We start from the raw sequence: 24,843 nt of genomic DNA on the forward strand, positions 1-24,843 counted from the left end.
ATCTATTTTCTTGTTTTGAATAACTTTTATTTTTCCATAAGGAAGTCACAGTTCGTTCCTGGGTAGTGAAAATGCTTTCACTTGATTTTGCATTTTTATTGGACATTCATTACAGGGATTTTTGTATTTTATTAATTTGCAAAAAGTTTGGAGCTTACTTTTTTAATCTTTCTTTTAACTTTGGATCAAGATATCCAGAAAATATCTTCTCTCTTTCTCTATTTTTGTATTCTGATGGATATTACTTCAACCTTTCTTGTTTCTTGTCTTTAAAGAATTCTCTTATCTACCATTGCTAAGTTACATAGAGCAACAATGTATCAGATTACAGATAAGGAAATATGACTGGCATCTGAAAAAAGAATACTTGGTAACATGCAATCCCAACTTGAAATCTTTTTTAAAAGTTGGATGAAATAATAATGGCTGCGGAAAATATTCAGATGCAAGTAAATGCAGATAAATTAGATTCACAAAAGGAATGTGGTCTGAAAGTAGTATATTCGTTGGAAAGAAATATTTCTTGAACTAGTGACTTATTGGGCATTAGCATAGGAAGCATAGGGTGAGGATGGAGTGGGGGGGGAGGTGGAATCAATTATTACTCAATCAACCACCTCCATATGGACCTTACAGACTTAGAACTAACTGAATTGACTGCACAAGCCTCTCTAAAGTTCAACAGCAGAAAACTGACTGAGTGGGTAAGAGATAAATGGGTCTTCCTTATGAGAATTAAAGAAGATTTCTCACACTTAGATTAAGTGGATTTATCACACTTAACTGGAAACCAATTTCATTTAGATTTTTTTGGGAAAATAGATCAACTTCGGAGATTGGACTTATTATATTTAACCATACAATTGTTGTTAAGAGATGGTATTAAGAAGCAAACTTGGATATTTGATACAGGATGAATCAGTGTGAACTCTTGGGATGATTTGGGATATATAAGAAACATGGTAAATTTTCTATGAGTTAATTACAATAGCAGTTTGTTAATAGAGGGTTTTGAAACTTTAATCTTGCCTTTTTAATATTGTTATTGTTCTTGTAGGAGGTGACCAGATTGAGCTCGAGGAAAGGGTCAAATGTGTCGTCAGTCTAGAGTCCCTTCATACCCATAAGAGATCTAAGTCCAGGCCACCTTGAATTCCATTGACTTTTATCTACTGCTAATTTGCCTTCACCATTAGTAGTTCAGATTTATGTAGAAAGCATAACCTTGCAATAAATCTTTATATTCATTTGAATTGCTTGGACTTTTGATTTTCTGCACTTGACATTAATTTGAACTACTCCCTTCTTCACCATTCTTTTTCATGGACTCTGGAATACCCAAGTCATGGCTTCAAACCCCAGAGCTGGACAAGCCAGATGTACACTCTCTCAGCAGGTGCCAAGATGGCATGAAAGACTAAATATGGAATTTAGCAGCCAGTTTTCATCAACTGATTCAGCAAGTACACATCCTGACTCAACAACCACAGCCACCTGCCTCACCTGCCCAGGCACAACTGTTAGTTCCTGTTGCCCTTATCCTCAGGACTCCCAGCTGCGTACCATAGTGATTCAACAGTGAATGTGATAAGATGAGAATATGAATTGCAAAGGAGGGTGCCGAGTATGAAGTATGCCTAGTATGAAGTATGCCCTTCATCGTCTATTTGCAGACAACAGTTGGTTAAATTAAATTTTCCACAGACCTCTCCTTCTTCTGCCAATAAATAATCCAAGGCTAGCCTATTTTGATAAATTGCAGTCCTCATTTGGGTATTTTGTTTAGCCAACTTATTTAATACTGGTGCTGTCTCGTTAGTGATAATCTCCAGAACAGTTTGTAACCTAATAATGCAATTCAGCATATAAATTGGAGCCCTATATCCCCATGATCCATCTTCAGTCCAAGTGGCAGGTCCATACACCTGTATTATACATTCAGGTGGCCATTCATTATCCTTCCAATTTCCAATTTTTAATGATCATTTTCTCCTAGCTCCCTTCTCCTCATATACTGCTATTCCAAGTTTTTCCCCTTGAGGAATAGGAAGTAAGAAAAAGCTAGGCTTTATATTTCCCAATATGCATGAACCATACCAATTGCTAGGTAGGCTGGTATATGCAAATTTTCCACATATCTAATAAAATCCGTGCGGGGCAAACCATTCTTGGGATGCATTGTCCCAAAGCCCCTGTACAACCATGTTATTAAAAGGATTCTGTTCAATACTGTGCATGGTTCCCCAATTCTGAGTACTTGAGTCCCCGTAAGATCTCTGGCCCTCACATACCATGGTTCCTACTTCCTCTTGGTTCTCGGAGCAATTTCTCTGAAAGCAGAAATGACCTATAATGGAGGTAGTTAAAGTCCATTTTTGACTTTTCTTTGTTAATTTAGTAGTCCAAGTGGACGTAATGTTAGTGTCTTGGATATCAATTTCTTTAGCTTCCCAAGGCCACTGTTCCCCCATATTTGTTCTACCACATACATAATAATTCTTTACTCCCAGGATGGTGGCTATCCTTTCAGCCAGATCTATAAATAGATTTTTGGTGAGAAAAGTGAGTCCCCAGGTATCAGGGTGATCGGCCTTTTCAAGCTCCTCATAAAAGCAGTGGAATAATTTACTTTCTATTGGGGTCAGATTTTTCCTTGTTACCTTAACGGTGATGCAGGTGCTCGGGTCCTTTCCCAGACTCTCAATTCCCAATCCATATTCCTGTGATCTTTCATCAGGATCCATAAAATGCAAGCATGTGGGGGTACAATGGTCTTCTAAACCAGTGGTTCTCAACCTATGGGTCGGGACCCCATTTGGGGTCGAACGACCATTTCACGGGGGTCACCAAACAAGGCTGTCTGCCATTTTCCCCCCTTTTCTTTGGCCACGCCCCTGGCACCCGGTGATGTATAAGTGGTTGGGGGTCACCACAACATGGGGAACTGTATTATGGGGTCGCGGCATTAGAAAGGTTGAGAACCACTGTTCTAAACAATCAGATTGTCCGACCCCCTTGGTTAAATTAAACCAACTGCTCTTCTCTGTCCACACCCTAGGTGGGCCCCTACCATTGGAGTACCAATATGTCTGGGAAACCACCTAGGAGCTTCCTCTCTGTTGTTGGTTGTAAACGTATATCCTTTGTGTAAGGTAATTCCGCTGCCAACTCAGGCCCCCACAGGTGGTCCAGGGACTAAACTTCATGGCATAGCAGGCATCAAAGCAGATTCTACTCTTGTGATTAGCAGAGATACTACTCTTGTGATTAGCAGAGGTGTTCTGTTCTAATAATAATGATGTTAGATTCTTTCCACTTTGAGAGGTAAATATCTGAATGGTTTTTTGATATTTCACACTAGAGGGGTCAACGTATGTAACCCTTCCTGTTTCATTACACAGGGAAAATTGAGTGGTATTATGAACACATGTTCCCACCACCTTCTTGCAGTCCATCTGAGTATGATATGTCAGAGTTTTGGTTATCTTATTACCCATTTTGGTGGTTCTAATTACAGTTATCAGAGGTATTTATACTTTGACCTTTGCATATGTTTCTGGACCCTACTACTCCCACTATAATCCATATCTTAATTACTCCTGTAACCAAGGTCATATTGAGGTCTAACATTGTCACAATTCTGTCCACCCCTGGAAAAGTACTTCTTCCCTTTCAATTTTGACACCACTGCCTGTAACGGGCTGAGATTGGTACTCGGGACACCAGTCTTCGATGATCACTATATCACACTCTTCTCCGCAGTCTCTGTATATCGGTGAGCAGTCTGGGCAATGGGTACAACAACAACAATTACACCAACATTTACAGTCACAAAACCAACACATTTAACCCTCCCTTTTTCCTAATGTCTCTATATTTTGCTTTTTCTTATTATCAGCTTCAAAGGGTCAGGTTGAGGCACACTTCCCACTTGGTTGGAGCGTCCACTGGTCCTTTCACATGGGTGTAGTGGGTCCAGCATTTCCCTGCTGTTCATACTGCTGTTTCGGATTTCAGCAGCACCTGGAAAGGGCCTTCCCACTTCGGAACCAGCTTCTCCTCCTTGCAACTCCAGATCAGCACCCAATCTCCAATCTGGAATCTGTGGACTAGAAACTCCAAGAGAGGTGTTTGTGCCAGCAATCCTTGTTTCCTGAGAAAATCAAAATATCTGGACAGTTTATGCACATATTACTTCCAATAGTATTTTAGAAACCATATTAGTTGTTGCATTACTACATGGGTACTACATGGGTAGTAAAATCTACCTGAATGCACTGAAATGGCCTAAGGGCTGGAGGCTTCCCTCCAGTGTTGAATTCCAATTCCTTCTTAGGTAATTTTTTTTTATTAGTGTGTCCTGCACACAGACATAACAACCTAAAAAAAATAAAATAAAACTAACAATAAAAACCAACTCCACACAAACAAAAAATCTGAGTTAGTGAAATAGTTTTGTATCAAACTCTAGTATCAACTCTTTGCTTTTAATATAAATTTAGTCAAATTCTAATTTAATCAGATTCCATTCAGATGGAAACAAATTTCCATTAAGTAGGTTAAAACTTTCCCATCCACCCCTCCTTCCTCAAACCAGAATTCTAAATAAAAAAATAGTTAAAAAGATCAAACACCCCCCACACACACTTTTCTTTCTGTCTCTCTTTCTCTCACAACACAGCTAGAAAAAGCAGAGGTTTTTGTGCCTGCAGACAGAAGTTGAAAAGGCATCCTGCCTGAGCAGGGGGTTGTATTAGATGACCTCCAAGGTTCCTTCCAATTTTATTATTCCTGCTAACTTAGGGCTGTTCTTAAGAGTATATATATATATGTGTGTGTGTATGTGTATATATATATATATATATATATATATATATATATATATATATATGGTCTTTGGTTGTTCGGGTTTTCTCCCACGTAAAATTGGAAGTGTCTTGGCGACGTTTCGACGAAGTCCCATTCGTCATCTTCAGGCTGGTGCTTTCAGCTTCGTGCCTCGAGCAGCAGTGTGTGGTCTTGGCTGTTTCTTCCTTTTAACTGCCAGTGGAGGTATGAACTGATTGGGTGGGAGCTTGGCTGTGTTCTGATTGGGTGGAGGTGTGTTCTGATTGGTTAGGGGCTTGGCTGTGCTCTGATTGGCTGGGGGGTTGGCTGTGCTCTGATTGGCTGGGGGGTTGGCTGTGCTCTGATTGGCTGGGGGAGTGTTCTGTTTGGTTGTGCTCAGGTTAGTCTGAGTTGCAGAGGGATTCAAGATTTTGGGCTGCCCTGCCATTCCTTGGCTTCGCGTTCGTGGTCGTGCTTCCTCTTCATGGAGGGTGTCAGTTTGCTTCATGTATGGATTGGGGGGGTTTAAAGTGGCTAATGATGCAGCTGTGGTCTGGCTTCTGGTTTGTGGTCGTGCCTCATAGTCAGTGTGGCTTTGGGTTTGTTTTTTGCGTGGATGTTTGGTGGTGACATCCTGTGTGGTTTTTGTGAGTGTGGGTCTGGTATCATTTTTTGTGTTAGGGATTCATTTGTCAATGAGGGCGGGTTTCCAAATGGCTGGTAGGCGGGAGGTATCATCTCGCCTGTTCATGCTGTGTGGGCGTTTTTCTATCTCGATGGCTTCTCTGATTATTCTGTTATTAAAATGTTCACTTTTGGCAATGGTTCTGCAATGTAGCTACAGGACATGAAATTGACTTTAAAAATACCAGAACCATTGCCAAAAGTGAACATTTTAATAACAGAATAATCAGAGAAGCCATTGAGATAGAAAAACGCCCACACAGCATGAACAAGCGAGATGATACCTCCCGCCTACCAGCCATTTGGAAACCCGCCCTCATTGACAAACGACTCCCTAACACAAAAAATGATACCAGACCCACACTCATAAAAACCACACAGGATGTCACCACCAAACATCCACGCAAAAAACAAACCCAAAGCCACACTGACTATGAGGCACGACCACAAACCAGAAGCCAGACCACAGCTGCATCATTAGCCACTTTAAACCCCCCCAATCCATACATGAAGCAAACTGACACCCTCCATGAAGAGGAAGCACGACCACGAACGCGAAGCCAAGGAATGGCAGGGCAGCCCAAAATCTTGAATCCCTCTGCAACTCAGACTAACCTGAGCACAACCAAACAGAACACTCCCCCAGCCAATCAGAGCACAGCCAACCCCCCAGCCAATCAGAGCACAGCCAACCCCCCAGCCAATCAGAGCACAGCCAAGCCCCTAACCAATCAGAACACACCTCCACCCAATCAGAACACAGCCAAGCTCCCACCCAATCAGTTCATACCTCCACTGGCAGTTAAAAGGAAGAAACAGCCAAGACCACACACTGCTGCTCGAGGCACGAAGCTGAAAGCACCAGCCTGAAGATGACGAATGGGACTTCGTCGAAACGTCGCCAAGACACTTCCAATTTTACGTGGGAGAAAACCCGAACAACCAAAGACCTACATATATATATAGTAGAGAGAGAGAGAGAGAGAGAGAGAAACAAACAAACACATCTTTCTTCACTCTTTTTGTTGGCCAGACAAACAGAGTGAAAATATTTCCTTTTGGTAGCTTTCACATTTACCTTACAAAAACTTTGATACACATATACATACCAAGACAAGAAAAAGAGAACAGAAAAGAAAACAGAACTTTTAGTTCTATACATCCTGGTCATTCCCACCACAAATCTCAGCTAACTCGAATGAGAGAAAACAAGAATCTTAAACATACCATGTGATTGCACAGAAAGATAGAGAGAAAAAGATAATCACAACTTCTTATTTTTCTTTTAAGTACTTTTATTTAGCCAATTCCATTTTCCTAACTTTGCTTTGCTTACAGGAGGACCTAACCAGCTGGTTACTCAAATCCAATTCTTTCATTCACCCATTCCATTCCATTTGCACACAGCCTTTCCCTTTTCCCTAACAAAAGGTCCTGCGCTCTGGGGTCCATGCTTCCAGGGTCTGACACTCCAGCAGATCCTTTCTGCGGCTAGGAAAGACCAGAAGGAGCAAAATCCAATTGTGATTGGGGAAAAAAAAGTTCTTCTCACTCACACAGAGACATACACACAGAGACATACAATCTAATGAGACCACGGTTCACTTCACCAAACCTCTTTCTCCTTTTACTCAGGAGTTCCCTCACTCTGCCTTGCCAGTCCAAACCCTCAGGGCATCCACAGCTTGTGTATGTCTTGCCAGTCCTGTGGACCCTCGGGGCATCTTACACACACCTCTCATAGATCTCAGACTCAAACTGTGCTACCCAACCACTCCCGACCACCTAGGTTTTATTCCTTGGTTTACCCCAAGTTTTACTCACCTAGCTTCGTGCACGAAGTTGCCAGGTCCTTGTCCTGGTAATTCTCTGGTCCTCTCTCCTCAGTTCTTACCAATCACTATTTGGTCCATGGGCCTGGCTCTGTTCTGCTTCCTTGACCTGCGACTGCAACTTTGGACCATTGAAATCAATGGGGCATGCCTTCCTCAGCTGATCTCGCCCCCCGAAGATGCAGTAACAGATGCCCAAGGCCCCACGTTGGGTGCCAATTTGTTGGAAACGTGATTAAAATACCAACAAATTTGGATTGGTAAGAAAAAGAGTTTATTCTGCAGAAAATAGAAAAGCAGTTTGCAAAGCGTGATGGATCCTGGTGAGAGACTTCAACAGGAAGTTCTAGACCCAGAGACCACACAAAAATATTCAAACTCACAGCATTATATACACTCCTATCGCGATGCCCCCGTCCCCTCCCCTTAGGTCCCATTTGAAAGGACTTCCGGGGGCACAATCTGTTCGATCCGCCTAGCCAGAATACACCATCCCTCCCCCTCAGTTACATTGTTTAGAACTTCCCTCTGCCATCCTTTTGTCTTGTTAAGTGTGTCTTCTACCTAAGCCTCCTGGAATCTAGTGTCTACCTGCAGGGCTTGGCTAATCTTTCTATTGTTAATCAATTGTGACTGTTTTATTTTTAAACTTCTTTCTTTCTCACAGTGGTATATAAGTCTAAGTGCTAGTGCTAAGAGGGGGAATATAAAAGTTAAAAAATTGGATGAGAACAAGGTAGCAACAAGCAATGGCTGTAGAGAAGGCAACATTTGAATTGCAAAGCTGTGCTAACTAGAGTCACAATACCACCTTTAGGTCTCCCACTTGCCTTGCTTGGGATAGCCAAGATCGTTTTAACCCAGTAACCATCTAGCTCCACCTCTGAAGAAACCCAGGTTTCCTGTAGGAAAAGGACATCAAAGTGTGATATATAGTAAAAAAAAATTGGTCTTGTTGATATTTCAGATTAGAAGTGAAAGAGGATAGTCTTTTGAGGGATGTCAGGAGATATGATTTTTACAAGAGGAAGCTATGAGGTTATTATGTTAGGAGGGGAGATCATTATCAACAATTATAGCCTCCTCTAAAGGGTAGTTTGTCTCATATAAGTCCTGGGGGTCTTGTTCAGAATGGATGACATTGACACCATTTAATGATGCTTGCCTTATGGGACCTCCTCCAGAGGTGTTGGGCAAAGAGATGTTAGGTCATATTGCATTCCACTCTGTGCCATTGGTGTTGGCAAGAGTAGCCTGCCCATCCCCTGATTTGTTGCTAGAGGCCCTATGGAATATCCTCAGGTAGGAAATAACTCCTCCTCAATTGTTGCTGCTACTAATACTATTTTATTAGTTTTTGAAGACATAATAGAATTGACGATTAGGTTTACAAAGTAAATATATACATTTACAATTAGGACTACTGTGAAAAAAATGAGACTGCTTTTTTAAAAAAGTAATTAAAAATATTCAAAGCAAAAGAGACAAACGTTTCTAAACAGAAAGGGGAAAAATAATAAAAAACAACTGGCCCCCAAAGAAAAATTCAGTAACGATACAAAGCACTTTGCTTTTCATGATTTCCTAATATTTTTCTCTGTCAGAACCTACTTTTTATGTGTCTATAGATCATTGCTATTCAGCTTTTAGACAACACATGAAACCTAAACAATAGAGAACCAGTTTGGTCTACTGGTTAAGACATCAGGCTAGAAAACAGGAGATTGAGAATTCAAGTCCTACTTTAGCAATGACATTCATCTGAATGACTTTGGGCTAATCACCAGGAGACTGTGAGTTTCTAGTCCTGCCTTATGCATGAAAACCAGCTGGGGCCAGTCTCTCTTCTTAGCCCAAAGAGCTTTGGGAAAATAAGTGTAGGAAAGTGTGTTGGATATGTTCACTGCTTTAAGTTACTTGTAAAAGTAATAAAGACAGAATACAAATAAATATAGTGAATATAATATAATAATATAATATAGTATAATATAGTGTAGTGTAGTGTAGTGTAGTGTAGTGTAGTGTAGTATAGTATAGTATAGTATAGCATAGTATAGTATAGTATAATATTGTATAATATAATATAATATAGTATAGTATAGTATAGTATAGTATAGTATAGTATAATAATATAATATAGTATAGTATAGTATGTTGTTGTTGTTGTTAATTGCGAAGTCATGTCCGACCCATCGCGACCCCATGGACAACGTTCCTCCAGGTCTTCCTGTCCTCTACCATTTTCTGGAGTCCATTTAAGTTCACACCTACTGCTTCAGTGACTCCATCCAGCCATCTCATTCTCTGTCATCCATAGTATAGTATAGTATTGTATAATATTGTATAATATAATATTGTATAATATAATATAGTATAATATAGTATAGTATAGTATAGTATAGTATAGTATAGTATAATATAATATAATATAATATAATATAATATAATATAATATAATATGGAATCAGATCGTCAGTTTACCTGCCTGTCAAAGTAAAGCCATTTAAAGTTGGGAAAAACAGCTTGTTACAACTTTTTTTTTGTTAGATCAAGATAACGTAGCACAGGTCTTGTAAGGCATGGGAGGGGTGGTAAGCCCAAGAGCAGGAGTCAGATCCAGGTCATCTTTAGATGTTCCTGGGGGTGGCTGGAAGTTAAACCTCTGAAGGAGGCAGGTAAATAAGAGGAAGAGTTCCATTTTGGCAAGGTTCTCACCAGCACATATTCTTTGACCTGGAAGAAAGCATACAGGACAAAAAAGATGGGGTTATTGGTTTCTTAAAGTACCGTAAATGCCGGTGTACAAGGCGACCCGGCGTATAAGACGACCCCCGTCTTTGGCGCCGATTTCAGCGCTCGCGGAAGTCGCCTTATATGCCGGCATTTACGGTATTTTATATGGCTTTTCATAGTTGAGTTACCTCAAAGGAATAATTATAATCTTAAATAAATAATGAACCTTCCTAACTATACTGCTGCACTGAAACTCTTTCAAGGATAGTTTTTCACACATATAGAGTGATGTTACCTGCAGAAAAAGGCATGAATGCATCTTTTTTCACAAATTTTCCTTCAGAGTCAAGAAAATGCTCAGGATAGAAGTCGTGAGGTTTCTCCCATTGGGATTCATCATGGAGCACAGAAGTGAGCAATGGAGCAATGTTCATGCCCTAAACAAAATATAAGAAAAGTGTTTTCCATTTAACACATTATTGTAGAAATTATTATAATGAAATTTTATGCCATTGTTTTAAAGGTAAATCAGTTGAAAACCTTAGTATAGTTAAAATCTTGTATAAGACATTTATCTTAATAACCAAAATTCTACCCAATATCCAACAATTTAATTTGTCCGAACTTGTCAAGTCCTTTTAAACCTCATTCCATATTTTAAAATAGTTTTTCTGAATCAACATGCAGTTCATATTGGTCAGTGTGACTTCTAAATATTTAACCCTTTTCTCTATTTTTTCATCCTTTGGTCTTATATTTTAGTCAACATCTTTCTGTTCTGTTGATTAATTTTAAAGCCAGCTAATATGCCCAAATGTTTCTTCATTATATGTTCTACACAGGGCTTTTTTTGTCATAGAATGCCCAGAACAGAGTTCCGGCACCTTTTTTGGATGGAACCTTATAGGGTAGGCAAGGTGGGTTGTATGACATGTGTGAGTTCCAGCCCCCTTTTTTAAAGAAAAAAAGCACTGGTTCTACAACATTCTGGGGTTCCTGTAGTATCAAAACTAGTAACATGTACTTTCTGGGATATATAAATAGACTTAATCCCTCCAAGATAATTATTCCCAAAGGTCATTATCTTCCACAATGCTAAACGTAAAATCTCAGTTCAAATTATCAAAGGCTTTCTCAGCATCCAAAAAGATTAGTGCTACTTGTTTCTCATTTGGTATTAGATATCCATTATATTGAAAACAGTTCTCATATTGTTCCTCAGTTGTCCTTTAGGTAGAAATCCACATTTATTATCATGAATAAAATACTGTAAGATCTGAAGTTAAATCTTGTTCTTCCTTTGGTAATAAGGCAAATCCATCAAATTATTTAATGGCAATAAAAGTTGATCTTCAGAATATAAATTGTGATATAAACATGACAGTCCATCTGGCTCTGGTGTCTTGCCTTTTTAAATTTTCTTTATAACATCCAATATTTTGAAGGTTATTACGGGACTGTTCATTATTTATTCCTGAGTTTATGTGAGTTTTTGTAAATCCTCTAAATCAGATATTCATCAATATTTTCCAATAGCTCTTCTTGCCTTTCATGTAAGTGTAGATAAAATCATGAAAGGATTTCTTTATACTAACATTATCTATCAATGTTGTATTGTTATCCTGAATCCTTAATATTGTTTTCTTTTCTTTCTGCTTTCTCAATTTATAAGCCAACAATTTCCTGACTTTTTAGGAAACTCAAAAATTTTCTGCTTCACATATTTTAATTTAGTTTCTATTTCTCTCATAGTTAACATAGATAGTTGTTATAAAAACTTAATTTGATATAAAATAGTGGAGTCTGTTGGGGCTTTCTATTATTCATCCTTTTTTAAAAAAGATCTTATAATCTACTGTGCATTTTTTGGGTGAATTATAGTGAACAAAATACCCTCAGCTATAGCCTTGCTGGGATCATAGGCTTTACCTCCGTATTTTTATCCAAATTATTATCAAAAACCTCATTAAGTTTTTTTTACAGTACTCCACAATCCATTCTTTTTTAAAAATTCCTTCAATCAATCTCCATCTAAAAGAAATTTATTTTATTTTAACTGTTAACTGTTGCAGTTAAAAAAGGTCTTTGGTAAAAAGTCCACCTAATCTATCTTATTGGCCCTTTGAAATCTATATTACATCAAATCTTGAAAAGGATTTATGTCTTTTTGAAAAAAAGTGTATCCTCTTGAATTTCCATTCTTTTGACTGCAACAGTCTATCTGTGCCAAATTCTCCCATCAAATTAAAAAAAAAGATAATTTGCCCTGATTAGGTTTAATGCTTTGACAGAGTCCCAAAGGTGCTTTCTTTCGAAAGGCAACTGGACTTTCTCGTTTTGCTAGAAGACATTTCACTTCTCATCCAAGAAGCTTCTTCAGTTTTGACTGAGTGGTAGAGAACGGAAAGAGGCTCAATGACTCTTACAAAGAGAGCTAACAACCACATGACTGCAAGGAAAATAAATCTTTCATGGTTGAAACTTTTTTAAATAAGAGAAATGGCAGTTACACATAATCACTATGTGTAATAGTATAGTATTAAGTATAATAAATGTATTTAAATACAGTATAGTATTATATACTTAAATATACTATGGTATTTATAATATAATAAATACTGAGCATGGAGAAATATACTGGTTCAAAAAAGTTTAAGGAAAAAACAAGCAATAGATTATTAGTTATATTCAGTGTTCAACAGGGCTTAAAGCTGCATTTTACATACAGGGAATCCTTGACTTACAACCAGTCAGTTAGCAACTGGTTGAGCTTACAACAGACCCTGAAAAACAATTCAGATTCAAACCCTCAATGTCCTGCCCCCCCCACCCATTATAGTCACATAGCCATATTTTGGGTACTTGGCAACCAGCCCATATTTGTGGTTGTTTGCAGCCTCCCATGATCATATGACTGCAATTTATATTTTTGCTAGAAACCAGCATTTACTTCCAGTTTCTGGTCAAAAATGTGCTATAGTGAATACTGGGTTCACTTAATGACTATGGTATTCACTTTATGACCACAATGTTTGCTTAATGACTGCCACAAAAAAGGTCATAAAATTAGGTGTGGTCACATAGTGATGTGCTTTACATCCATCATGACTTATGATTAAAACTGTGGGCTCAATTATGGTCATAAATTGTTTATACTGTACAAAGAAAGATTGGAACATTAACAATGGGATTATTTCACAGCAATCACCTTGGGAATGAAGAAACCTTTGAAAGTTATGTCCTTGGTGGTTGCATGGGGCAAATTGGTTGGAACAATATCAGCAAATCTTTGAATTTCATGAATTACTGCATTGGTGTAAGGCATTTTGACTCGGTCTTCTGTCTTTGGCTCACGAACCCCAATCTCTTTTGCAATTTCTTCTTGGACTTTCCCTGGGAGAATAGAATCACATCAAGACTATTCCATAATTTGAATTTTTTTCAAAAAGGAATTTATGCAAAAATTCTAAAGTACATTTATAGTACAGATCTGAAGATAATAATTTATGATATATGCTTGTAAATTTTATTTATGTACTTTCCCCCCTTTTATTCACTATATGACTTATTCTATGATTATGTCCATGCAGAAAAATGTTGATTAATCATTGATTATTTATAGTTTAAGTTATAGGAAGTATGAAATGAATGTATCATTCTTAGCAGAAAACTGTATTCAGTCTTAGCTCATATTCAGCAGTAATGGGAGGTGATATGTGCATAATGCTGGTGCAGCTTTCAGAAATCTTTGAAAGTACATGTGTGAACCCTTCATATGGCAGCATCTTAGATTCACTCTCATATCACAATAAGTAGGGGCAACTTATTCTTGCTTCCTACTCTCCCACCTGCTTTTTATTTGTCAAGTAATTATATATTTTTATTGAAATCCAGTCAAATGAAAATTGCTTACTCTGAACTTCTGGATACTTCATCATTAGGAGTATGGCCCAACACAAAGTGTTTGAAGTTGTATCCATGCCAGCAATAAATAGATTATCCACAAGAGCTATAAGGTTATCATTATGGAAATAGCTATTTGTTGACTTCTTATTCTCCTGAATATAAGAAATGGTATTTAGGAAATTCAATGTATTTCTATAATCTACATACATGAACAGATGTTCCAGTGGCTTCTAAATTTCCAGTGTCAGGAAATTTTGAGAGTTATAGTTCACAAAAACTGGAGGACAGTGTGTTGCTTATCTGCAACAATCTTAGCCTTTCCCCCTACTATTGATAATAATCCTATCAAATAATATGTTTATAGTGATCATGAGCATGATTAAATCTAAGCTCTAGATTTTTGCTTATATAAACAAACTAAAGCAGAATATAGGCATCCCGAATATGTCACACATGTACCTCCTACACTATGCTCCTTCCCAAGCCTCGACTCCCCCTCTCTTACACTCTTGTGCACCTCCATGTGCTCCTGAGCATCTTCCCCAAATCATGCCATGCTTTCCCCAAAATCCCATGCATATCCTCAGTCTCTCTCCATCTGACAGCAATCAGCCCAAGCCATTCTGTGCTTGCAGTGTTCTGCTCCAGCCACCTGTGTACCCCTACATGTCATGCCATACCTGGTAGCAGATACTTGCCACCTTTTCAGCTGCTTGGAAAGCTCCTGAGATGTGCAACCTCCTGCAGCTTCTACCCTGACTTTGGCTATAGGAAGCCATAGGACATTTTGAGGAAGTCCTCGCCTAACAACCACTTCAATTCAATTAAAAATGGCAATTGGAACTGCCGGGATATCCATTACCTAGCAATTAGGTTGTGCTTCACAACTATCACTCAGCAACAGAAATTACAGTCTGAATTGCTGTCATAATTCAAGGACTATCTGTATTGAGTTGCAGAAATAGTAGAGTGGCTGGCAAAATAGACTTTAAATTAGAGATTGTAGTTTGAGCTCCTACATGCAGCAAAACTGACCTTTGGTTGTGTTTGTGGCATGCTGACTAAAATGTACCCAAAGTGGCTGGTTTTGTGTTCTATGATTAGCAGGGAACCTTGAAACTTGTATCCTGCCACGAAGAATTATGTCATGGCCTTGACTGACAAAATATCCTGATGGATACTAGGGTTTATGAGCCCATCTCTTTATGGCCAGGGCTAAAGAAGACTGTGACTTGTGATAGTGAGAAACATATGGTAAAGACCATGAATTACTGAATGAATTGAAATAAAGAAAAATTAAAATGTTTCCTGTTTTGGAATTTAAGAGAAAATGGAAAAGGAAATTAATGTAAATGAAGATAGCTTGATCTTGTAGATTAGCATTTATTAATATATGCAGGTAAATTAAAATTAAGATTAATTACCATAGAAAGGGCAGAAATATATGTCAGGATACATGAACTCTTTTGCTGGGGCTATGTATGGAAATGCCTATGACTAGTGACTGTTGCACGTTATGTTCCAGTGAATGGTGAGAATGGAAGAACCAGGAATGAGTTTGGAGAAAAAATGTGATTAACTTCCCCCACCTTTCTCTGCCAGTTCTTCTCAATAAATGGCAGGTCAATGCTTTCTTTCATGAAGAATGATTTTTATTTTAACTAACAAGAAGAAGACAGACTTCAGGTTTCAGAGCTCACCTTTATTTTCCCATGGATTCCCTTAGATTACAGTTTCTAAAAAAGGGAGAATGGCTTTCCTCTTTTCCTACACTGATCAGTTTTTATATCAATAGGAATAATGCTCAACACATATGCCAACCTGTATCTTAATAATTAATATCCCAATATTTATACATAAAGATAAAAGGGTTGCTTCCCAAGGGCCCACTTCCCAAGGTAGAAGTGGTTCTACAGATAATCTTCGACTTATGACCAAAATTGGACATTGAGAAAAGTGATTGATAAGCGAGACTCCCATGCGACTGCTTTGCTCAACTGCTACGATATACCAGTGTTGCTTTTTACAGGGAAAAATTCCAGTTAGAGGTGTACAAGTATTGTAGTAGCTTTAATAGATATGCAAGGAATAAAGACATCACAAGAATAGTGAATTGGTTGGCCAGCACAGGAATTCAGGAAAATGTGGAGCTGCCAAATAATGGGAAATCTCATATCCTGGAGGTGTTTACAGCCCCTCTTTAATGTTGTTTCATAAAGTTTTAAATCAGTGTTTTAATCAGCCTTGGCTGTTTAATGGTGCCCATGCTGGTGTAGGTTATTAATGTTTATTATTTTTGTTTCAAGTTCATACTACATGAGAATGAAAAGATTACACAAAGTCCAAACTATACTCACATATCCATTCCTTGCTTTCACTCCTAGAAATAGTTTTCCTGGACATTTCTAAAGCAAGGATTTTCACCAGCCGCAAATCTTCTGGCACCAGCCAGAATATATTTAAAACATATGAAAGAAATAAAATCACCTATAATTCCTGGCATACTTAAAATGCTTTATTACCTCTTTCTGCTGAAGAAGAAATGCATCAATAAAACTCCTCTGGTTATTTTCATCAAATTCTTTGAGATTTTCAAGGAAAGTGGCTCGTAGGAAATCGTGGAATTCCTTTCGGTTCTTCATTATTTTCTTACGAGCACCCAAAAGGAATCCCAACTTGGGAAATACATTATACACCTGAAACAGTATAGAATAATAAGAGAAGTAGCAGATTAAGAGAGCTGAATACTATGAATACAGTATATTCTCTGGTAGACATCTCAAAGCATTTTTATCCAAATAGGTTTGCTCCACATTCTACAAAATCCTCCTCCTCCTCCTCCTCCTCCTCCTCATCAACAACAACAACAACAAAATACATGGGTGCTAGAGCTATGGTTAACAAAAATTTCTAATTCATTAGATCCAAATCTCATGAATTAACTTTTATAAACTGTAGGGATGAAGTTTTTCTTCATATGAAAGATTACATTACCAAAACACCAGGGGTTCCTGCAAGGTGTAAATTTTCTTTGATTAACTCCAGTAGTCTTAGAAGTGTAGCATCTTCATATTCAAATCTCTTGCCAAGTAAAAAAGAAACTATGATATTGGCAGTTGCAGCATTCAGAATTGTTGCTGGGTCAAATGGCTTTCCTGGTCATGAGCAATAAATTAAAACAGAATTGTGAAAGAATCCCAGGAATAACCTCACTCTTCATGACCTTAAGATTGAGGATAAGATTGTTTATACATAGCATTTATCATAGAAACTAATTTCTACTCTGCATAGAAGATAGTAGGAGAATGCAGATTTTATGAGCTAAAATGTATTGACAGTAACACAGAGAATAACTCTGTAACCCATCCTTTTGAGCCGGAAGGAGTTACACATTAATATTATACTAGAAATATGCATCGTTTTGAGTGAGAAGCAGTTACATTTCTGATGACAGGTAAAAAAGAGCAGCAGCAGTCTAGTCCCTATGTGGAATCTTGAATGGAAGAACAGCTAAGGATAGACCATGTTACTGGCAGCATGAAGAATAAAATGAGTAACCCCAAACTTTTAACATAGATCTAAGGCTTCAGAGCACAGTTACCCTCTCTATAGTGAAGGGTAGAGTCCCAGCTCTTTCCATCAGAGAGGAAGCGTTCTCACTTTTATCTACAGTTTGTTTCTGTAGATACAAATTCCTTGCGAAGCTTGAAATTGTTACAATAAGATGGTTTAAGGACCTAACTTCCCACCCTTGATTGCAGAGGTGAGTTAACAGAGTCATGTAATCTAGGATAGAGAGTGCCAGACCATGAAGATAAGTTGAAATTGTCAAAAGAGCTAATAAACACTAGTCTTATAAAGGATGTACATGTATTTTGTTATGTAAACTTTGATATATTTTTCAGAAGATTTTACATCCACTATTTTGTTACATTTTCTTAATGCAGATTCTACTACCTAATTCCTAAAACAGATGATGATCATGGCCAATGTATTTCCAAATACACATATGGAAATATTGCTGGAATCCAGAAAGTTTTGGCAAGTTTAATTCATCCTGATGATTTAATATTTATTAATTGCAAACAATGAATTGTTAATGTGAAAATGTAGTATTAAGGTAGAAGCTACCATAATAATTTCATTAAATACAGAGAAAGAAGTTGATAGTTTTTATTAGCCATATTCATTCCTCCTTCTTTCAAAATTTAGTACGTCTAACATGTTGGATCATAATAAGAGTTTATATATTGGTGATAGTTGCATATTATGTTCCATGTATTAAAGATAATGGAATTCTGAGCCAGAATTAAGAGGAAATTATGCAATTATCTCAATATATCTTGTGGTGTTAGGGAGAATGTTAAAGGACAGGAATGCCTGGGTGAGAATGAATGAGAGGGTACAGGAAATTGAATCACTTAGACAGCCAACAATTGGGTGAATGGTATTGATTTAATGCTTAGGTTTTTAACTTATTAATTTATTCTACTTAATTAGATAACATGAATATCACTGACCCAGAGCCTGGAGGAATAGTTAAGTTCAATTCCTAATACCTTTTCATATACAGAAGTAGTGTTCATATTGGAAACAATTTATCTTTCTATAATCTTCAATAGCTAATTTAGTATAACAATTTGTCATAAATCACACTTCTTGGCAATTTTTCTGAAAAGGTTCCTCTAGATATTCTATACATAGATTGTTCTGAAAGATAAGTGGTAAGTTTGTAGGAGGGAATACCAACTCACCTTCATAAGTCTCAAATGTTTTTGTCAAGACACTGCACTCTTCACTGATTTTGTCTTCAATAATTCTTTTGCCCATTCCATAATCCCGTAATGCAGATATTGAAAACCGCCGCATCACTCTCCAGTTCTCACCATGAGCAAGAATAACACCTGGAGAGGTAAATAAGAGGTTAAATGGGAAATAAGTTGAAGTTGAAGATCACTTTGAACCAGGAAAATTCCACCATTATAATGCATATGTCTGAAGAGTATCAAAAAATGAAGGGTATGGAAAGCATTTATTTACTTCCAGCATAGCAAATACAGTGTTCATGCTCTCATCAGATGGTTGTTTAAGTGTGAAGTTTAAAGTTTAAGCTGCCTATGATGAGTAAAGATTGCAGTCCAGCATGTAAAAATACCTTGGTGTCTCTTGCAAGGAGAAATAGGAGATAATCCAAATGGAGAAACATCCCCCCCCATTTCTTTCCTTAGACATTGGACCAGCTAATTCCAACATAGTGACTTGGCTGTGCAAATTCTCAGGTACCATAATTTGGGGCAACTAAAGAACAATGCATGCACAAAACAATGGGGTTTCCTGCACCCCAAATTTGCAAACAAGTAAAACAAACATGTTCAAGGGTTGGATTCTTATTGTTAGTAGAATTGTTCCTTACAGAGTTACCCTGTGGTAAGATGGGTGGCCATTAAATTTAATAAATAAAAATTGCCATATCTTTTGTTTTCTAGATGCCTCTGTTGGCACTGAGGGATTAAGTCAAGTCAATCTGTTGTGATTTCCAGAAGCTATCCAAGTTCTCTGATGTGTACATCTCTATGAAAACTTCAGGTGCAACATTCTACATGCAATCCTTTTTTATCAACTGTAAATAGTTCTGGTGAAAAGATTGCTATAAGGCAGGGGTAGTCAACCTTTTTATACCTACCGCCCACTTTTGTATCTCTGTTAGTAGTAAAATTTTCTAACCACCCACCGGTTCCACAGTAATGGTGATTTATAAAGTAGGGAAGTAACTTTACTTTATAAAATTTATAAAGCAGAGTTACAGCAAGTTGAAGCATATAATAATAATAACATTTCCAAATACTTTATGTCAGACTTTTGCTAAGTTTGACAGAATAAATCTTTATAAAACAACTTACTGTAGTTAAATCTATCTTTTTATTTATACTTTGCATACATAGAAGCATGAAGTCTGATGAAATTACATTTAATTAATTAAATTATTAATGAGATCCCTGATGCTGATGCTGCGAAACTAAATACTGGATATCTGGCTCAATTTTTGTAAGGAACAAACGAAGGTCTGCTCTTTCAGAAATATTCAGGCGGTTTCTTTCCTTGGTCATAATATGATTAATAGTACAAAGCCTGATTCCACAAGATATGAGGTAGGGAAAGGTATCAATAAACTGAATATCATTTTCCACATATTTGGATATAAGACAGGCATTTTTTTTACTTTGCCATAGGTTTTCATATCCACCACTATCGAATTTATGTTTACTTTCTTCATCATAATTTCTAACAGTTCTTCTTGGCAAGTTGTATCAGCCTCTTCAATATTTGCAGTAAAAGGATTTTTCATTCAGTCATACACCTTCAATTTCAAAATATCTTCAATGATTGGACATGTTTTTCCATGTCCAATTTAAGTTTGTTGAGGTGGCTACTGAATCTGTCAATTTCTCCCTGGAGTTACATCATCTTTTATAGATGATAACTCAGGAAACTGATGAAATTCTCTCTTCAATAGATTATAATGAAGTAGTTCAGGTTTGTCAATAAATAATGACACAATACTTTGGCAACCTATAAGAGTTTTATTAGCTCCTTGAAGCTGCAAATTTACATCATGAAATCTCTTGAAAATATTTGCCAAATAAAAGGCATCATTCTTTACTGTTTTTAACTATGGGCATATTGGTCTCATTATTACTTTCAAAAAATTGTATGACTCTATCATATAATGTTACAAAATGAGCCAAAGATGTACTCTTTGACAGCCACTGAACTTCTGTGTGCAAAAGTAACATAATAAAATCTTCATTATTGTCCTGGCAAAGCTGTCAAAACATTCTATCATTTTTTTGCATTGGATTTGATCTTGTTTATGGCTTGAATTATTATAGTTAATGATGAATGGAGACTTGTACTTAGATGTTTTCCTACAAGACGTTGTCTGTGCACCACACAATGAATACATAAAACATTTGGCACTTTTTCCTTCAAATAAGCAACAAATCCATGATAGCGACCTACCATTGATGGTGCTCCATCAGTAGCACATGCAACAATATTATTCAAAGGAATATTATTTTTTATAAAGTATGATTTCACAGTATTAAATATAGATAATCCTCTTGTATATGTAATGAGATTTATTGCGAATAGCATTTCTTCTCATAATGTACTGTTTTCATCAAATATATGCCATCCATAAAGCATTATTATCTGCAATGGTAGACTCATCCAATTGCATGGAAAATGAAGAGTTTTGGAGAATACTTATCAGTTTTTTTTTTTAACATTAACTGCCATTTCTTCAATTCATCGCTTTACTGTGCTATCACTTAGGGGCAATATTTTTAAAATTACTGTTGAGATAAATTCTTTTATAGAGGGTATTATTACAGTTTCTCCAATATTATAGCTTTTACCACTTTTTGCAATTAATTGTGAAATGCGGTAAGCGGCAATTAATCCATCTTTGTTCGCTGCATGTTGTTTCTTAAATGATGCAACGATTGTTGAACAATTTTGAAATTTTTTATATATTTCCTGAAAATATTCAATGGGCTTGTCCTTATCATTTGGATGTTTTGTAGAAAGATGTTCTTGCAATCGACTTGGCTTCATTGCCTCATTGGATAATGTTTTATGACACAATAAACACAATGGATATTGTTTAGTTACAACAGATTCTATGAAACCCATCTTCAGATACTTTGGCAAATAGCCATGAGCGTATTTCTTTTTTTGAGACATGGACTCACAATATTTTGTTTGAAGCTGTAGGCATGTAATCACTCTCACAAATCTAACTGCGTACTGACCAGTGCGACCGCAAACAAAAGAGCCTGTGCCATGTATCGTCGTCTGTGCATGCCTCTCTCGTGGATTGGGTTTGGGGAGGCGCCAGCTATCAGCTCTGCTTGTCTGTTACAGCTGGGTGATGTGGGGGGAGATGAGCGAGCTATCCTGAAACGAGGCTCTTTTGTTTGCGGTCGCACTATAGCACCATTTAGTTTCACTTACGTAATGTGAACTAAACTTATGTGCAGGCGATACAAATAGTATATTTTCAGAAATTTAAATTGTCACAGGAAATTTTATGAAAACCTAATGAAAATGTTTTTAAATAATGCTATGAAAATTTTTTAAAAAGTCAATTAAATTAAAAAAAGGAAAGTGCTTCAGTATCGGACAAAACCCCTACCATGAAAGCTAGAATGCCCACTAGTGGGCGGTAGGGACCAGGTTGACTACCACTGCATAAGGCATGGTTGCTAAACAAACCAGGTGAAACACAGGGAGGGAAAAGGGAGGGAAGAAGAGAGAGAGGGAGAATTACATGTACATAATATTGATTAGAGCTTTGCAAGGAGTGTCAACTATGATCCAGAATGAAATAACTTACCAAAACCCTTTGCATAATCCTCAAAAATGGGAACAGAGGCTCTCTCTGCAAATGCCTCTGCTTGGTTGACCAAAGCCTCTTTCACTGTCTCATAGCCAGTCAGCACCACCGTTTCTTGGCATCCCATTTGAAGACGGAAAACGGGACCATATACTTTTGACAACTGGAATTCAGCAGATGAAAAATGAGAGACAATTTTGATCAACAATTAGACTCACATAAGGAAAATTCTGTTACAAGTCATGTCTCATAAATCCAAGGTTGAAGTGATTTTTTTCTCTTTCTTTTATGTTATAAGTTATTATACTTCTATTTAACAAGCTATTTAACAAATACTATTGCCCATTGGATACTCAGGTCAGAACTTGGTCAAGTTTTTGAAAATTTTAAAGAAGTTAGCTATGCAGGAAGAACATTTTCAATAATAATATTTTCTGATATATTCATTTCTATCTCCTAAAGGAGGAAAAGCCTGTCTTCCAAGCTACAGAGCTGTTTTTCAAGAACTGTATTTTCATTACATTATTAATCATTTATGTTGGATTTGATGTGATATGTTATTTTCCTCAGCTGATGCAAAACCCTCTCTCCTATCTTTCATTGTCACTGAAGGTTGTCAGTGTACTGTTTTAATTCTAGAGGACAGGACACGGTTGGTAGAGGTCTTCCAATCAAAATGGTTTGGAAGAATTAGTTACTTACAACAAAAACAGGGATGCACTTAAAAATTACATGGAGTACTTTATCAACATATTTGCTTCTGCTTGATACATTGTTCCCTACTCCTTCTCTCCCAGTAATCCTGTTTACAAATGTCTTAATTTCTGCTGCAGGAATGGGAACTTTAAACTAGCTCAAATGTTCAGCAATGAATTGAATATTATCAGTGGATGAAGGATTTTTTTAAATGCAGTCTGTAATGACACCGTTTATCACATATTCTCCCATTTAGCAGTCTGAAATATGATAGATTAATGTACATAATAGGGACAGCCTCATCTGCTTCTATATAAATGCAACAGCTTTAAATTTATTTTATAAACAATATAAAATATCAGAAATTAAAAGAATCTAGTGCAAAAACCCTTGCAGTTATTTTAAAAATACTTTATAAAGACACCGGAGATTTCCATCTTTTAAACAAATATTTCATACACTTTTGTAAAAATTTCAAAACTTTATAACAGGCCACAAATGAAATAGAGCAAATCCTTGGTGGTGGTGGTGGTGGGGGGAGGGACATTTCTAATCCTTTAATTCTTTGAATCTTGCAGTATTTAAACTGGGATTAAAATCCTGTAAATAAGGTTCAATATTATGTTTTTCACTCAGCTATTTTGGAAAAATTCTCTGGAGCAGGAAATACAGCAGAAGGTTTTGAACAATGGACATTTAACTAAGAATATATCTTCTTAAAATATGTTAATCTATAAATTATTATATTAATACACATATTAGTGTAACAATATTTATATTTTACTTCCTCTACACAGTCATAGGCAATTTTAACCATGTGTTCAAGTTTGAGATAAATCTAGAGAAATGTGTATTCTATTAACTTTTTTTTGAATAATCTTCGCAGCATGTATAAACTCAAGTCAATGTCATTTTTACAGACTTCCATAGACTCCTTAGAACCAGCAAGCAGCATACCGATCTTATTCCGGTTAACTGGATAACCTGGTAAATTGCTAAACTTTTATATCAGCATCAATACACTTTAGCAAACAACATTCATAATTGTTAATCATCAGGTTTACCTTTATCATTGTCTTATAAGGCCTCTTGAAATCCATTATGTGCAGATTTCCCAAAATGGGTAGGGTCCTGGGTCCAGGTGGAAGATTTTGGGAACTGTTACTCTGGGAATTACCCATTTTGAAAAGGAATAAAACTGTAAGAATGAATAGCAATAATAATAAAACAAATCCAGTCCACGCCATTTCCTTTCAGAAGCAGTTTTCAGTAACAGTTAGAATGAAATCTGCAAACAGAAATGATACAAACATGTATTTCAAACTATTGCCCTAAGCAGAGCCCAGTGCCTACTTCTACTGAATCTTCAGTCTGCCCCTTATGCTGAATCACTTCCAAACTTGCCTTGGCTACTTCCTACCTAGGAATTTGATCTGTATTTGATTGTTTACCACTCACTATGATACTTTCGTGGGTGGTGCCTATCCTTAAATGAAAACATTGCAAAACAGGTTTAAACTCATTTAAACTGCACTGCAATCCGATACTTGGAACATATTTTAATGAATACACACTGGATTATGAAATCCTGTTGCTTATTAACAATATTTCAGATAAGGAATCCGGAACATGGAATCCTTTAGTCCATTAATGTACTGGATCTAAAGAGCAACAGTGACATGATATTTTCACACAACTCTAGAGAATTTCCCATTTCTGCCCAATCAACTGAGAAGAAAGTGGGGACTTTCTTCCCATTTTCTGTTT

The 24,843-nt window shown here is 36.9% G+C and overlaps 1 protein-coding gene across 1 annotated transcript; it reads right to left on the minus strand.

Annotated features, from left to right (window-relative positions):
- Window positions 1-1,776: 1,776 nt before the first annotated feature.
- LOC120300446 (cytochrome P450 2K6-like) lies at window positions 1,777-24,512 on the minus strand. Its single transcript, XM_039326457.1, has 11 exons — window positions 24,141-24,512; window positions 22,381-22,543; window positions 18,737-18,886; window positions 16,977-17,137; window positions 16,505-16,678; window positions 13,990-14,134; window positions 13,285-13,469; window positions 10,372-10,513; window positions 9,825-10,076; window positions 7,336-8,245; window positions 1,777-4,380 (listed from the first exon to the last, which is right to left on the minus strand). The coding sequence occupies exons 1-9, from the start codon at window positions 24,321-24,323 to the stop codon at window positions 9,892-9,894; spliced, it is 1,488 nt and encodes a 495-aa protein (XP_039182391.1). The 5' UTR covers window positions 24,324-24,512; the 3' UTR covers window positions 1,777-4,380; window positions 7,336-8,245; window positions 9,825-9,891.
- Between the last annotated feature and the right edge of the window lie 331 nt (window positions 24,513-24,843).

The sequence above is a fragment of the Crotalus tigris genome, unplaced genomic scaffold (genome assembly GCF_016545835.1).
Source record: "Crotalus tigris isolate CLP2741 ecotype Arizona unplaced genomic scaffold, ASM1654583v1 scf7180000024340.7048381, whole genome shotgun sequence".
Lineage (NCBI taxonomy): Eukaryota > Metazoa > Chordata > Lepidosauria > Squamata > Viperidae > Crotalus > Crotalus tigris.